The 18,023-nt window shown below is 38.3% G+C and overlaps 1 protein-coding gene across 1 annotated transcript in view; it reads left to right on the top strand.

Moving 5' to 3' along the window:
• Positions 1–13,741, top strand: part of LIN7A (lin-7 homolog A, crumbs cell polarity complex component) — a 129,732-nt gene extending 115,991 nt beyond the window's left edge. The window contains exons 3-5 of the mRNA XM_063447146.1: positions 4,433–4,504; positions 12,138–12,347; positions 13,416–13,741. Of these exons, the coding sequence (XP_063303216.1) occupies positions 4,433–4,504; positions 12,138–12,347; positions 13,416–13,637 (504 nt within the window). The 3' untranslated portion in view covers positions 13,638–13,741. The remainder of the gene's footprint in view (positions 1–4,432; positions 4,505–12,137; positions 12,348–13,415) is intronic.
• The last annotated feature ends 4,282 nt before the right edge of the window (positions 13,742–18,023 follow it).

The following is an 18,023-nucleotide window of genomic DNA, read 5'->3' on the forward strand; positions in this document are numbered from 1 at the left end:
GGTGAGCAATCAGAGGTGGGAGTACGGACAGAAGATAGACGTAAGTCTTCAGAAGATCGTAAGGGCCTAGACGGCACATACTTGTGTATAAGGGAGGATAGATAGGTGGGAGCAGCATTATGTAGAGATTTGAAAGCAAGAACCAGAATTTTAAATTGAGCTCTATATTTTATAGGAAGCCAATGTAGGGACTGACAGAAGGGTGAGGCATGGGAGGTGCGGGCGGACAGGAAGATGAGCCTCGCCGCCGCATTCATTATGGACTGTAACGGCACAAGTTGGGAGCACGTAAGACCACTGAGAAGCGGATTACAGTAGTCAAGGCGAGAAAGGACAGTGGAATGGACCAACACCTTAGTCGCATCTGGCGTTAAGTAGGGGCGGATGCGCGCAATTTTTTTGAAATGACAAGATTTGGCGATAGATTGAACATGAGGCTTGAAGGAGAGGTCGGAGTCAAAGAGAACACCTAGGCAGCGAGCCTGCGTGGTGGAGCTGATGGTAGCACCGTACCATCACCATCATTATACACCGTATAATGACTCCCCAGGGCTCCCACATTCCCATATCCCACACTTATTCTGACCATCAGCCAACACCAATTTGGGCTTCTGGAAAATTCTAGGAAAAAGCCCTACTAGCCCACACTCAGTTCGTTATACCTCGATTTCCAACATTATATGTTAATTTACTTTACAATATACTTTACCATACCATTAGTACTGACATTACCATGGCTCTGATATGCACTATGCCGTTCTCGCTCTATTAATTGCATTTATCCGCATGTCATAGTCCATGTAATCTGCAGCTATTTTGTCAGTATGTTGGGCATAGCAGATTGAGCTAGTTTTTTTTTCATGCGCAAAAAAAAAGTGATATAAATGGATTTGCTTGGTGTTGAGGCAGTCAGACAAGTGAAAAAGTGCCAAATAATCTTGTTTCAAAGCTCAGTAGGATTTAATCATGGACCACAGTGAGATTTTCCAAAACATACTGTTATATATTAGACTGCACAAATGTTTAAGCAACATCTTAAGCAAGATTTCCGCTTCAACAATTCTAAATGTTGTTATTGTTATTCTTGCCATTTAAATAGCACCAACAGATTCCGCAGCGCTTTACAATATTATTAGAGGGGGGGGGGGGGGTTTAACTATAAATAGGACAATTACAAGAAAACTTACAGGAATGATAGGTTGAAGAGGACTCTGCTCAAACGAGGTTACAATCTATAGGAACGACTTGTCGCCATAACAACCTCTAAGCCAATCAGTAGCTTCCCACTGATAAAAAAGAAGCATTTTTTTTTTATCAATGGGAAGTTACTGATTGACTTAGAGTGTCAGCTGACTGCTCTAAACCAATCAGCATTGCCCACACCGGCGGTACTCAGCTCCTCCTGTAACTGAGATTCTGAAGCAGAATGCCGCCTAGGGGACCTGCAGGAGGGCACTGGAGGCAAACTTTGGAGTTAAAACTTTCAATAATGGTTAAACCACTTAAGTTAAGAATGCACCCGGAGGCCTCCTGGCACCATAGCAACTTTATTTAGATGAAGTTGTTATGGTGACTGGAGTGTCCTTTCAACTCTTTTATTTCTGACTTTCTTTCTGACTTTTATTTTAAAGGTATATTCCTAGTCTTTCAAATATATCACTTTCAAGGGCAGTCAATAATAACAATACGAGTGCTTCATAACAAGGGGCAGGGCTGTTTTGAGAAATTTTAGGTGACTTACTAATAACATGCAATTAAAATGTAGTTCAGAATATTATTTGCACCGACTGATTTCTAAGCACATTTTTGTAGTTTAAAGACACAGAAACTATATTGGATTGAAGACTTAGCATTAGGTCATTACAGTAGATTGAGTTTACCTTTTATTTCACTTGTCACAAGGTTATTTTTGCATAACATTCTCAAAGATACAAATAACTGTTCAAGAAGTCATGGACATAATGCGATTACATTCCACCAAAATGTGCTGACCTTGCCATAAACTTGTAAAAAAAATGTCACCACCAAAGCAGCTCACAACCAGTACACAGCTTCCTCCATACTTGTATATAACCACGTGTGCAGAACTTAGACTTGTGAACAGCAGAAAAATCAATTCGGCTGTAAAAAAAAAAAATGTTTTGGCATTTGTCCACGTGGCATTTTGGTTTGGGAGACTTCTGTGCAATCAGTAGTTTCGAAAAAAATATATATGTTTTGTAGTACACTAGAAGGCACATTTTCCCGCTATTTGGTTCATAGATCAAATAAGAAGAAGTAATCAGTGGAAAAAAGATGTGAAGCAGTAAAATAAATCTATAAATAAATATAGATTTTCTTAACTCTCCTCCCTTTGCTTCTATTTTTTATCACTTCTCACTTGGTCTGTGAACAGAGTCAACCATTTTTTTCCCATCAATTATCTTTTTTTGGTTTGAATAGAACTTTGAATCACAAAACAACAGAAACTGTTCATTGATCAGTTAATTTGTTTTGAGAAAATCACGATTAAGAGTTACGGAATCAGACGACTCGCCAATCGTCCAACATTTTGGCGAATTTGGAATAATTAGTTTGAATTTGAACACACACAAGTCTAGTTCTTACCATCTTTTTGTTTTTCAACTTGATCACAGATAGTTCAAAGTTTCATACCTTGCAACTGTCCCTATTTAAGAGAGACTGTCCTTATTTTGGGCCCAAATCCCTCTGTCCCTCTTTTCCATCCGCATGTCTTTTCAAGGAGCTCCATATTGTTGTTGTGTCTGAACAGAACTCCACAGCAATAATAATCTCAATAAATGTGTTTAAAAATCTGTATGTGTAAATAAGTTACCTTGTTCTTGTTCTAAATGACATTTTAGTTGCAAAAAATATTAGTAAGTCATCTACAAATTCTTAGAATACCCCAGCCCCTGGCTACAACCCCTATAAAGTGTCCCTGTTTGTCCATTTGAAATATGGGATTATGTAGATTAAAAATTAGCCCAGTCAACATATTTCCATCCTTTAAATATCTAGTTTGTTTATTGGTCCAATTAAAGGTAGACTATAGTCATCAGAGCAACAACAGCTTATTGTATTTGTTCTGGTGAGTAAAATCATTCCCTTGAGGCTTTTTGCAGTAAATACAGTTTTTTTCAGAGAAAATGCAGTGTTTACATTACAGCCTAGGGATACCTCCACTGGCCACTCCTCAGACGGCTACTAGAGGGGTTTCCTGGAGCAATGCTGCACACTGTGCAGCACTGACATTCAATGTCAGTGCTGCACAGTGAATTGTCTTCATATAGATGTATTGATTCAATGCATCTCTATCAGGAGATGATGACTGGCCAGGGTTGTGTTTAACTTTTGCTGGCTCTGCCACTGAACTACCTCATTGACAGTCTTAGCCAATTCAGTTTCCTATATGAAAGAATCACTTCTGATGATGTCAGCCAAGCTGGCAGATTAGGGGCAAAGCCAGCAGCAGCAGACTAGAATAAAAGTAAGTTTATACTATATTTAGTGGAGGCCAGGATGGCTAGATTATGGTTTAAACACTATATGGTAAGAAATATATATTTATGTTCCTGACCATAGAGTGTTCCTATATAGTGTTAAATCTCATCTTATTTTGAATCTCAACAATTATTTTTTTGCATTGTTATTTTTTATTAGATCATATAGTTTCATCTAATTTAATTATGAACATAACATAATGAGAAATTGAATATTTAAACATTCATTAACCCAATCAAAATGCTAATAATGGAAACACCTGATTTTAAGTAGGTCAACATAAACATTTGTCTCAGACTGTATATAGCAAATTTATGGTATCAACATACAAAATTAAGACCTGCGATCAAACTCCCAGTACTCCTGGGCGACAGCAACGACTACAGTACACATTAAATACAAACAATAAAAGAGTTACTTGCTCACTATGCCAAATCCCTATGTGCCTGTAAATAACTGGAGGTTATTTAGCATCACTCCAATGGCCATTTAAGTGTAAGCTCACCTGCCACGTCAAGGCAAAACCTCTTGGGTGAGTCCTACACTAACTATTCACCTTGCTGTCTTCAACTATAAGCTAAAATGTCTAATGAGACAGAGAGGGGTATTTTTTTTAACCCGTACGCACTTATTAACCCTTAATTTGGAACATATGGGGTGGGCGGCAGCACTGTAACATGGCTGTGTAGTTCAAAAGCAAATACAAACATACAAAATTAAACCCTGAACTCAGACTCTTACCATTAAATGGCCTTTGGAGTGATACTTTAAAACCACCACTTATTTAAATGTGCACAGGGATTTGGGATAGTGCCCGGGTAACTTTTGTTCTTTGGTTTTAATCAAATTTAAGATATTGTCAAAACAAGAGCAAAATTCCCAGTATAATTTACTTAAGTGACAATTGTTATCTTTCTGGTAATTTCAGGTTTACCAATACATGCATGAGACAATTCCTGTAAATGGTTGTCCCGAGTTTCGTGCCAGAGCCACTGCCAAGGTGAGTTCTATAAATCATTTTGTGATGATGTCTCGGTTTGACATTGTAATTGATTATGGTATGTTGCATGTTTTCTCGTGTGTTCAGTAAGCTTTAGACATCAATTTCAATCCAAATACTAGCAGCAATATTGCTTTCCAGGTAAAGATATAAAACAGACAAACACTTTTTTTTAATAAGTTAAATATATTTTAAAATGTATTATTATTATTTATAAAGCGGCATTAAATTCTGCATCACTGTACAATGGCTCGACTAACAGACACGTTTTGTATCCAGACAAGTTGGACACACAGGAACAGAGGGATTGAGGACCATGCTAAATAAGTTTATATGCTAGACTAGAGGATATATAAATATATACTTGTTTATATCATTGTTAAACCTTAGTATAAAAAGGCAATTTAATTTTATATTTGTGAAAATCTGGGAAAATTGTTGATTGGAGATTTCGTCATTGTTAAAAATTAAAATGTACAATGGAATATTTTTTAGATATTTACATTTACATTTTAAAATCATTAATGGTTTAAAAAGCACATTTGCAAGTTAATTTTGAGAACAAAAATAAGTCAAATTCTTGAGGTCATTTTCTTGGATTTTTTTGACAATTAAGTAGTAATAAGTTATTTTATACGATTTGCTTTGGTAGCTAAAATATTTGTGTCACTTAAAATGATCTTTATACAAATCTGTTTACAAAACTCACTTTAGCAGATTATATTATTTTGATCTAACTCAGCTAGTTAATTTAATGATACTTACTATTTGTTATTTAGACATTATGTAATTACATCACGATTTCCAAACAAACATTCACTAATCAGAACTTCAGATTACTATAGTGCTTATTATTAGAGTTGAGCAGACACCTGGATGTTCGGGTCCAGCGGGTTGGGCCGAATTTTGAAAAAAAGTCCGGGTTCGGGCTCAAACTTGACCCCAAACTTGACCCCGAACCCGAACCCCATTGAAGTCAATGGGGACCCGAACTTTTGGCCACAATAATGCCTCTAAAAAACTCCTGGAAAGGGCTAGAGGGCTGCAAAAGGAAGTAAAATGGGTGTAAGAGTAGGACAAATGCCCTGCAAACAAATGTGGATAGGGAAATCACTTAAAAAAAAATAAAAAATAAGCAGCCGCTTAGTAGATAGCTCCCTAATTCACACAGTATTAGGGAGCTATCTACCAAAAGGCTGAAAGACCTAAACTGGTCACCTAAATTGATCTTTCAGCCACATTTACTAATACTAAGTAGAGATGACTTAGTATTAGTAAATTCAGCCCCTACTCGCTATACCGCGAGTAGGGGCATGTCTAGTAAACAGTGAGCAGTCAGTGGCTGCTCACTGTAAAAAAATAAAAATAAATTAAAAACCTATTGGCCCCCACCCCTGAATGGTGGGTGGGGGCCCTAAAGTAAAATAAGTCGGGGGAACTAAGGTCCTTACCCCCGGCCCCCACCCCTGCGTGTCGGGTGGGGGCCATAAATGAAACCCCCAAACCCCTAGTCACCCCCCTCCCCCCCAAAAAATTACCCCTACGTACCCCCTCATCCTAAAAATAATGAGGGGGGACCCTTGTCTAAATACCTGTAAAAAACAAACAAATTTAAATTCCAAAGAACTTTCCCACGCTGTGTAAAATGACACAGAGCACTCTAGCTGGATTTCAAGCTAACCAATCATAGTGCTCTGTGTCATTATACACATCGTGGGAAAATTCAAAGAACATAAGACATTAGGTCCCCCCCCCTAATTTTTATTTATTGCCCCCACCCACCGCTCAGGGGTGGGGGCCGGGGGGGAGGACATTAGGTCCCCCCCTTATTGTTATTTAGGGCCCCCACCTGCCGCGCAGGGGTGGGGGCCGGGGGGGGAGCACATTAGGTCCCCCCCCAATTTTTATTTATGGCCCCCACCCACCACTGAGGGGTGGGGGCCGAGGTGGAGGACATTAGGTCCCCCCCCAATTTTTATTTATGGCCCCCACCCACCACTCAGGGGTGGTGGCCGAGGTGGAGGACATTAGGACTCCCCCAATTTTTATTTTTTGCCCCCACCCACCGCTCAGGGGTGGGGGCCGAGGTGGAGGACATTAGGACTCCCTCAATTTTTATTTATTGCCCCCACCCACCGCTCAGGGGTGGGGGCCAGGGGGGAGGACAATAGGTCCCCCCTTATTGTTATTTAGGGCCCCCACCCACCGCACAGGGGTGGGGGCCGGGGGGACAAACCCCCCCCCCCCCTTTAGTTTAAAAGCCCCCAGTCGTGCGTCGCGGGTGGGGGCTCGGGTGGGGGCTCGGGGGGAATGTTTTTTTTTTTTTTTAACAGTGAGCAGCCACAATTCTCACTTGGGTAAACAATCCAGGTATAGTGAATAACTCTGAAAGTGTATGTAGGCATGATGGTGGATGGAAAATATCCAATGACAAAGCTATTTCAATCCTTTGTGCAATAAACAGAATAGAATGTTATCAGAAGTTCCTAAATATATAGGGCACCTTTTTTTTTAGTTTTCGTAACTGGCGATATCCTATGACATTACAGCTCCCATAGCTACGAAAATTAAGTTATACTTCGCCTGCTCAAAATTCTTAAAGGGATTCTCTAGTGCCAGGAATGCAAAGCTGTATACCTGGCACTAACGCTCCCCTGCCTCCCCCTTCCTGCATCCCCACCTCCCCCCCCGCCCAAGTGAATAAAGGGTTAAAAATATTTTATTTACTCACCTTATTCCAGCACTGATGTCCCTCGATCCTGGGTCCTGGCTCCGCCCCCTCTGTCAGTCCGCAGCCTCTAATGTGCTAATGCTGCTCGCCCTGCTGCTCGCCCTTTAGACCTCTGCATAGGAAAACATTGAATCAATGATTTCCTATAGGGAAAAATCTGACGCTGGAGGTCCTCATGCAGAGCGATGACGTCCAGTGTCAGATACCGGACCAAGGGTCCATTTCAATTCAGGGAGCCCTCTAGTGGCTGTCTGGTAGACAGCTACTGAAGGCAGACTTAGAGATGCAATGTAACATAGCAGGTTCTATGGAGTAGTGTTTACATTGCAGCACAATGTGTAGTGTTTTAGATTGCAGTACTAAGTGTAGTGTTTTACATTGCAGCACTAAGTGTAGTGTTTTACATTGCAGCACTAAGTGTAGTGTTTTACATTGCAGCACTAAGTGTAGTGTTTTACATTGCAGCACTTAGTGTAGTGTTTTACATTGCCGCACTAAGTGTAGTGTTTTACATTGCAGCACTTAGTGTAGTGTTTTACATTGCCGCACTTAGTGTAGTGTTTTACATTGACGCACTTAGTGTAGTGTTTTACATTGCCGCACTAAGTGTAGTGTTTTACATTGCCGCACTTAGTGTAGTGTTTTACATTGCAGCACTTAGTGTAGTGTTTTACATTGCAGCACTTAGTGTAGTGTTTTACATATTGCAGCGCTAAGTGTAGTGTTTTACATTGCCGCACTTAGTGTAGTGTTTTACATTGCCTCACTTAGTGTAGTGTTTTACATTGCCGCACTTAGTGTAGTGTTTTACATTGCCGCACTTAGTGTAGTGTTTTACATTGCCGCACTTAGAGTAGTGTTTTACATTGCAGCACTTAGTGTAGTGTTTTACATTGCAGCACTTAGTGTAGTGTTTTACATTGCCGCACTAAGTGTAGTGTTTTACATTGCCGCACTTAGTGTAGTGTTTTACATTGCCACACTAAGTGTAGTGTTTTACATTGCAGCACTTAGTGTAGTGTTTTACATTGCCGCACTTAGTGTAGTGTTTTACATTGCCGCACTAAGTGTAGTGTTTTACATTGCCGCACTTAGTGTAGTGTTTTACATTGCCGCACTAAGTGTAGTGTTTTACATTGCCGCACTAAGTGTAGTGTTTTACATTACAGCACTAGTGCAAAAGCGACAAGCCGGTTACGCGTTTCAGTTCACAGCACCTACTTAAACAGATTCCTTTCAAACTGCTGTGAAGGACAGGAAACAAGGCTGCCTGATGGGGAGTGGTGGATGTATTTATACCAATGTCAGAGTTCTATTTCTTTTCTATTCTGCTGTAAGGGAAGTAGCTAACCCATAAGTATATGCTGCCATGTTTAATCAGGTATGACTCTTTACAAGGTCAGTGGAGATGGTGTAAAATTCAATTTCATAGAGTTTGGTAGATTATTAACCTGTCTAAGAACAGCATTGCTAATTATATTTTTATTTCATTTATTTTTTCTCAGTTTAAAATCTGTCAGTAAATAAAGGAGTATGCATTGCAATCTGTTCAGATATTGAAAATAGAATCGTATTTTGTTGCAAGTTTGCATAGGGCTATAGTTTTACATATCTGCCTGATTATTCCTAGTGAGAAATTGAAAAGATCAGTCAAATGTAAAGGGGAATTATCTCTTCCCAGGTATTTTTTTTTTTTACATTATGCTTACTTAATCCCTATATTTACCAAATATGCTTTTACAAGTTCTGAAAAATAACATTAAAGGAACACTATAGGGTCAGGCACACAAATATGTATTCCTGACCCTATAGTGTTGAAACCACCATCCAATCTCCCCCTGCCCCTTCCCTAAAATCTTACTTATATTCAAGTCTGCAGCTGCTGCCTCTGACCTGAGCTTCTTGCATGACTGACATCACCAGAAGTGATGATGTGAGCCAACCACAATACTTTCCCATAGGATTGGCTGAGACTGTCAATGAGGCAGATCTGGGGCAGAGCCAGCACAAGTCAATCACAGCCCTGCCCATAAGCATCTCATGATAGAGATCCATTGAATCAATGCATCTCTATCAGGAAAGTTCACTGTCTGCATGCAGAGGGCGGATACACTGAGTGGCAGTACTGCACAGTGTGCAGCACTGCTCCGGGAAGCACTTCTAGCAGCCATCTGAGGATTGACCAGTAGAGTTATCACTATGCTGTAAAGTAAACACTACATTTTCTCAGAAAAGTCAGTGTTTACTGTAAAAAGTCTGAAGGAAATGATTCTACTCACCAGAGCAAATACAATAAGCTGTAGTTGCTCTGGTGACTATAGAGTCCTTTAAATGTAGAAATCCACATTGCAGCATTTTCCGCCATCCTAGAACTTTGCGTCTCTATCTTGGCTTCCTATCCATCAATATTAGAATTCTTCACCTTATTTTACCATTGAATTTAGTGGAAGAGAAATCAAAATCTGAGGTGTTATGTATAAAAAGTGTTGTGAACACTTTTTAGGCTGTCTTTCTAGCACTTTAGCACTTTACCATTTGTGCTAATTTATTTCTTTATAGGTGCCAAAATATTTCTTACAATGCATTTTCTTGATTTTATTTTCTTGTTTCATTTTCATTCTTTTTTTTTTTTTACATTTTATTTGAGAGGGGGGTCACAATTTTTTTTTTTTTTACTTCCAATGTATAAAAAAGAGGTTAAAAAGTACCTGAATTTCCAACAAAATTTTCCACTGCAACCAGAGTGGCAGTTTATCTCAGACAGGTAATAGATTTCTCACTCTTCCTATCTGCTTAGTGAATAAAAGAGCTTTCAAATGTTTTTTTTTTTTTTTTTACCTAGTTGTATTAATTCATGTCTATTTTACTAAATGTAATCAAACTAATGATTCTGGTCTCTGGGCTGCTTGTGGAGTCAAAGAGACTAAACGGGCAGCACAGTTCAAATAGAGATACATCATATTCCCATACCTCTATCACTGAGCTGCTTACACTCACGAGAAGACCTGGCAGAGAGAGCAGTATAAAGCTAGGGAGCATGATATCTGAACCACAGAGACATATGATGTAATATTTTACTAGCAGCCACTACCCCTGCACCAGTACAAGTATTAAAAACGTGCCTGTCTATGCATGTGTGTGTGTCTGTGCCTGTGTATTTATGTGTCTATCTGAAAATGGGTGTGTATGTTAGTCAGTGCATGCCTGTCTGCATGTGTTTGTGTATGTGTGTGTGTGCTTATGCTTTTCTGTGTAAATGCATGACTGCTTGTGTGTGCTTGTGTGCACCCGTGTATACTTGAGTGTGTTTTTGTATCTGTATCCCTGTGTATGCACGTCTGTGTGTTTTTGTGGGTATCTATGACTTTATATAAGCATCTAGGAATGTGTGTGTCTATACATGTGGACCTGTGTGTGTCTGTAAGTATTTAACTATGGTTTTGTGTCTTTATGAATGTATCCATAAGTATGTGAAGAGACACATCTTGCAGGTGTTAAGGGATAGAGTATGGAAGGGGCCAGGGATGGGACTTTCAGATCGGTCACCAAGTTTATATATTTTGACCCCTCCACCAACTCCACTGGTGACAGAGTGATTTTCTAGTCTCTTACTGATAGTGAGTCATATACATACAGTGGGTGGAATGTTGCGGTTCAGGATTAAATATGATGGTATTGAGGTAGATGAAATAACTGTGGAGATATAAATGTACAAATACCTAGTGCAATATTGTACTGTATAATAAAACTTCCACATACAGTGTATAGCTCAGTACTCACAAGGGGGGAGCCAATTGGAAATGGCTCAGTCCTGACGCCTGTGGGATAGTTAGAAGGGATCCCACTCCCTTCCAAAGTGCAGGTGATGTTCTGTGTCTTTCAAAAAGGAATGTCCACGCCAATATGAAATTGGGGACTAAGTCCTTTTATTAGTAATGTAAAAGTGGATGTACAGCACAGTAAAATGAAATGAAATAAAAATAAAATCCAAACAAACTTGATAAAATCACTAAAATTGTGCTAAAGTGAATAAGTCCACTGTGGGATAAAAAGAATTACTTGCAAAACGCGTTTCGCCCAAGTCCTGGGCTTCCTCAGTTGCTCAAAGTGTCCTTCAGATGATTTGTTTATATACCCACTTCAAAGGGTGTTCATTTCCGGGTTCGCGCCGGTATCTCCACTTCCGGTCGCATATCAATGACGCACTTCCGGTCCGCGGTCTTGTTGTTGGAACGCATATGCGTTCCAAATCGTCAATAACTTTATTGTTCTTGGCTCCCCCCTTGTGAGTACTGAGCTATACACTGTATGTGGAAGTTTTATTATACAGTACAATATTGCACTAGGTATTTGTACATTTATATCTCCACAGTTATTTCATCTACCTCAATACCATCATATTTAATCCTGAACCGCAACATTCCACCCACTGTATGTATATGACTTGCTGTGATTTTTAGTGTGGATAGAGAGGTTACCACACGGGTGTTTTGAGTGTTTTTGGTATTCATTTGGGTAACACGCTGTGACTCTGTATTTTCATTTGTCTTACTGATAGTGTACTGGATACTAACCACCCAGCTAGATGACTTTTACATATCCATGATATCTCCTTTAATACAGCTTAACACTTAACACTTGTCTTTGTTAAGTGTTTGCACTGAACTGAACATTGAATGTCAACGTGCTATTGATATACCAGCTATTTTGATAGAATGCAATTAATAAAACTTGTCTCTGGGTTTCTATGGAAACACTTTTTTTGTGTACGGTGGATGAGATGACAAGGGTAAAATAACACACATAGAAATGAAACAGAGAAAGGTATTCATAAACAATTTAAAAGTATTGGTTATCCAACTATTCTGTTAGATATAATCAGTACTAAATGTTTAATTCCAGGCTACAGTAGCTGCATTTGCTGCAAGTGAAGGTCATTCTCACCCTCGGGTAGTGGAACTACCAAAGACTGATGAAGGACTTGGATTTAATGTGATGGGAGGAAAGGAACAGAATTCCCCCATTTACATTTCTCGCATCATTCCAGGAGGGGTGGCAGAGAGACACGGTGGACTTAAACGAGGGGACCAACTACTCTCCGTTAATGGAGTGGTATGTTTGTTTTACCAGTGTTCCTTGCCATTTTTTCATACCATGATGCCATGTGTTCATGCCCAATGTTTCTCAGTAAACCATCAAAAAATCAACCACAAAATATATTATTTGAAGACGATTGCGCTCAAAATAGGTCAAGTAAAGAGGTGCTAAAGATTATAGTTGGTTACCAAATGTTTGCTTCAACAATAACAATTAAAAAACATTTGCATTTATGTTCAATGTTGCCAGTTGTTAAAGGCTTTGTATATTTATCCATGATTTTGTGATTAACACAATTCATTTACAAAATCTATTTTAACAAGTTTTAAACAGTCCACATTTTGGGAAAATATAAATAAAACAGTGTATAACCAGATTTAGGGAAATATTTTATGATGCTAAAACATAAATACAACAATATAATATATAATACAACAAGAATAATAATAGAAAAAAAAGAGTATGGTATATAATTAATATATACCTAAAGTGGAGTGCTATAAATGTTGAGGAATTACTTCACAGAATCTTGATTGAATCATATACGTCGTATACAAATATGAAAAATAAAAATGTATAATATAGTGCAGGTTGTAGATAGTGCAGATCACCTGCAATTTAGGTGAGGTAGATAAATGGTTCACTCGCATTTTCAAGAGCCTATTTTATTGGCTCTGTAAACTGGACTGATATGCTTTTTAGAGCAGCATCCCACCACTATTTCTTGTTTAAATTTCTCTCTGGGAAGATAAAAACAATAGAAATATCCAATGTGTAATATATTTGATTCAAGGATATCTTAGATAAAATGTAAATAGGTATTTTGCTCACTTCATATCTCCATGTGTTGCCCAAACAAGGAACTGGAACAAACAAAAAGAATAATAATAATAATAATAATAATAATTAAAATAAAAGTAAATAAAAAGGTGCATCGATGTGCAAAGTAACAACTATTTAAACATAAGAGCTATATAATATTCCAATTAGTAGTCATTTGGGTTCAATAGTTTATTTGGCATGATTGTGTTATTTTAACTGATACTTTACCTTTGTAAAATGTTTATGCTTTCACACATACAGAGTGTAGAAGGAGAACATCACGAAAAAGCAGTTGAGCTTCTAAAGGCTGCGAAGGAAAGTGTAAAACTGGTTGTGAGATATACACCTAAGGTGTTAGATGAAATGGAGGCTCGATTTGAAAAACTAAGGACTGCTAGGCGCAGACAGCAACAGCAACTACTGATTCAGCAACAGCAGCAACAACAGCAGCAGCAACAGACGCAGCAAAATCATATGTCGTAGGTGAGAGTTTTCATTGCTTTCACTTTATAAGGAAGCACAATATATATCAAGGACATTTCACCTTTAAGATTCTATATAATATAGTTCAATATAGTGAACTGTCAATAACATTCCATTCCAGTATAGTGAACTGTCAATAACATTCCATTCCAGTATAGTGAACTCTCAATAACATTCCATTCCAGTATAGTGAACTGTCAATAACATTCCATTCCAGTATAGTGAACTGCCAATAACATTCCATTCCAGTATAGTGAACTGTCAATAACATTCCATTCCAGTATAGTGAACTGGCAATAACATTCCATTCCAGTATAGTGAACTGTCAATAACATTCCATTCTAATATAGTGAACTGTCAATAATATTCCATTCCAGTATAGTGAACTCTCAATAACATTCCATTCCAGTATAGTGAACTGTCAATAACATTCCATTCCAGTATAGTGAACTGCCAATAACATTCCATTCCAGTATAGTGAACTGTCAATAACATTCCATTTCAATATAGTGAACTGTCAATAACATTCCATTCCAGTATAGTGAGCTGTCAATAACATTCCATTCCAGTATAGTTAACTGTCAATAACATTCCATTCCAGTATAGTGAACTGGCAATAACATTCCATTCCAATCTCGTGAACTGTCAATAACATTCCATTCCAGTATAGTGAACTGCCAATAACATTCCATTCCAGTATAGTGAACTGTCAATAACATTCCATTTCAATATAGTGAACTGTCAATAACATTCCATTCCAGTATAGTGAGCTGTCAATAACATTCCATTCCAGTATAGTTAACTGTCAATAACATTCCATTCCAGTATAGTGAACTGGCAATAACATTCCATTCCAATCTCGTGAACTGTCAATAACATTCCATTCCAGTATAGTGAACTGTCAATAACATTCCATTCTAATATAGTGAACTGTCAATAATATTTCATTCCAGTATAGTGAACTGTCAATAACATTCCATTCCAGTATAGTGAACTGTCAATAACATTCCATTCCAATATAGTGAACTGTCAATAACATTCCATTCCAGTATAGTGAACTGTCAATAACATTCCATTCCAATATAGTGAACTGTCAATAACATTCCATTCCAGTATAGTGACCTGTCAATAACATTCCATTCCAGTATAGTTAACTGTCAATAACATTCCATTCCAGTATAGTGAACTGTCAATAACATTCCATTTCAATATAGTGAACTGTCAATAACATTCCATTCCAGTATAGTGAGCTGTCAATAACATTCCATTCCAGTATAGTGAACTGTCAATAACATTCCATTCCAGTATAGTGAACTGGCAATAACATTCCATTCCAGTATAGTGAACTGTCAATAACATTTCATTCCAGTATAGTGAACTGTCAATAACATTCCATTACAGTATAGTGAACTGGCAATAACATTCCATTCCAGTATAGTGAACTGGCAATAACATTCCATTCCAGTATAGTGAACTGGCAATAACATTCCATTCCAGTATAGTGAACTGTCAATAACATTTCATTCCAGTATAGTGAACTGTCAATAACATTCCATTCCAGTATAGTGAACTGTCAATAACATTCCATTCCAGTATAGTGAACTGTCAATAACATTCCATTCCAGTATAGTGAACTGTCAATAACATTCCATTCCAATATAGTGAACTGTCAATAACATTCCATTCCAGTATAGTGAGCTGTCAATAACATTCCATTCCAGTATAGTTAACTGTCAATAACATTCCATTCCAGTATAGTGAACTGTCAATAACATTCCATTTCAATATAGTGAACTGTCAATAACATTCCATTTCAATATAGTGAACTGTCAATAACATTCCATTCCAGTATAGTGAGCTGTCAATAACATTCCATTCCAGTATAGTGAACTGTCAATAACATTCCATTCCAGTATAGTGAACTGGCAATAACATTCCATTCCAGTATAGTGAACTGTCAATAACATTTCATTCCAGTATAGTGAACTGTCAATAACATTCCATTACAGTATAGTGAACTGGCAATAACATTCCATTCCAGTATAGTGAACTGGCAATAACATTCCATTCCAGTATAGTGAACTGGCAATAACATTCCATTCCAGTATAGTGAACTGTCAATAACATTTCATTCCAGTATAGTGAACTGTCAATAACATTCCATTCCAGTATAGTGAACTGGCAATAACATTCCATTCCAGTATAGTGAACTGGCAATAACATTCAATTCCAGTATAGTGAACTGGCAATAACATTCCATTCCAGTATAGTGAACTGGCAATAACATTCCATTCCAGTATAGTGAACTGGCAATAACATTCCATTTCAATATAGTGAACTGTCAATAACATTCCATTCCAGTATAGTGAGCTCTCAATAACATTCCATTCCAGTATAGTAAACTGTCAATAACATTCCATTCCAGTATAGTGAACTGGCAATAACATTCTATTCCAGTATAGTGAACTGTCAATAACATTCCATTCCAATATAGTGAACTGTCAATAACATTCCATTCCAGTATAGTGAACTGGCAATAACATTCCATTCCAGTATAGTGAACTGGCAATAACATTCCATTCCAGTATAGTGAACTGTCAATAACATTCCATTCCAGTATAGTGAACTGGCAATAACATTCAATTCCAATATAGTGAACTGGCAATAACATTCCATGCCACATGTCTGTATAGTCCTTAAATGGACACTCTGGGCCTCAACAAATATGTAATGTATTTGATAGCTGTAACGGATCGACGGGCACCCCGACTGGGTACCTCCGTTGAAGGATGCTCCTAGCGCATCCTGAGAACTCCAAGCACTGCAGCAGACACCACAACCACTGAACTGGAGAAGCATACGAATGCTCTCAAGCATATGAATGCTGTAAACAGCTGAACAGGAAAAGCATTCAATCAGAGTACACTCCTGGCAATCAGCATACAATCCAATTCCCCCAATAACGAGACGACACTTCGTTTTGAGGTCAAAGCAGAACTAACTGTACTGGCACAAACAGCCTCTTTTATTCCCAATCTACAAACAAATAGTACTGCTCACAGGGTTTTACAAAACAACCAATCAATACGTACAATACACACAGACACTCCCACACAAAATCCTCCCCTCTGCCTGTGATAGGATTACTGAACACAATGGGAAATATAATTATCACAGACAGAGAAATACAGTTTTATAAAACATATCACAGGGACCCCAAAAAATGCAATAACCCCATACAAAGTATATCATCAGAACCGGGGGATCTGGGTGAACCACATATCCAAAATTCACCCAGATCCGTTCAGTAGTTTGGAAGATACAGTTTAATGCAGATTCCGCAGAACATATACAGATTATTTAAAACATAATTACTGTATAATGTGTCCCCTGTTGTATAGTTTAAAATACTGCACGATGTCTTTGTGCACCAAATACCGGCGAGATGGCACCGTGTAGAAAAGTCACAACAGTGTCTGTGAGTTAAAATGGGCGCCATCCATTTTTCCCACCATGTGCTTCATCCATTGTTCTCACCATGTGCCTCTGATACATGAAATGGTGGCCACCCAGTAACTCCACAGTATGTCCCCAGATGGTTCTTAAAGGGCCAGTAGCAGCATAATACAATACAAATGCCCAAATCCTGTATTTAAAGGGTCAAATCTCCCAGGGGCCATAGTCAGCAGGCAGGAGGCGGGCAAACAGGCTTCTCCAATGCCCAGTGGCGAGGTTGGTTCCGCCACTATAGCTTTTGGCTTTCGTAGTCTATACCCAACAATCCCAACCCCCTTTTGTTAGAAAAATTACATGCATACACTGACAAGAAGCAGGGAGCAGTGCCCAGCAGACCACAGGAAAGGAGCCAAACCATTACCAAACTACAGTGTGCTGTAGTGGTTATGGTGCTTGGAGTGTTTCCTTAAGTAGATAAAATGCAATGCATTGATATTTGCACCCCAGGTAGCATATTTATTGTTGCTCTATTGAATTCCAATTCCCAAACAATATACTGATGTACTGTCAGTGGCTGTGGGACAGTATTTGCATGGTAAATCATACATCTAGGTTATCCCTAAATATATAACATGTAAATAAAAGCTAACCTGTTCTTTCTCTACAATGTTCTCTATTGGAAATTTAACATTTTAGGCCAAAACTGTCAATCTGATTAGTGAAGTTGAAACTTTTCCAGTTTTGATCATTTGGTCTAAAATGTTTAATTTTAAAATTTAGTGAATAACCCACTATAACCCAAAGTGTTACCATCCCGATTGAAAAGAATTGACATTAATAATGATAAAGTGTAAGTTTCTCATTATCGGTGCAGCCAAGCAGGACAGTCTCATGGTACATAGGTGAGCTAAGGTTTTGGTCAAACTGTTC

Source organism: Pelobates fuscus, chromosome 3 (genome assembly GCF_036172605.1).
Source record: "Pelobates fuscus isolate aPelFus1 chromosome 3, aPelFus1.pri, whole genome shotgun sequence".
Classification (NCBI taxonomy): domain Eukaryota; kingdom Metazoa; phylum Chordata; class Amphibia; order Anura; family Pelobatidae; genus Pelobates; species Pelobates fuscus.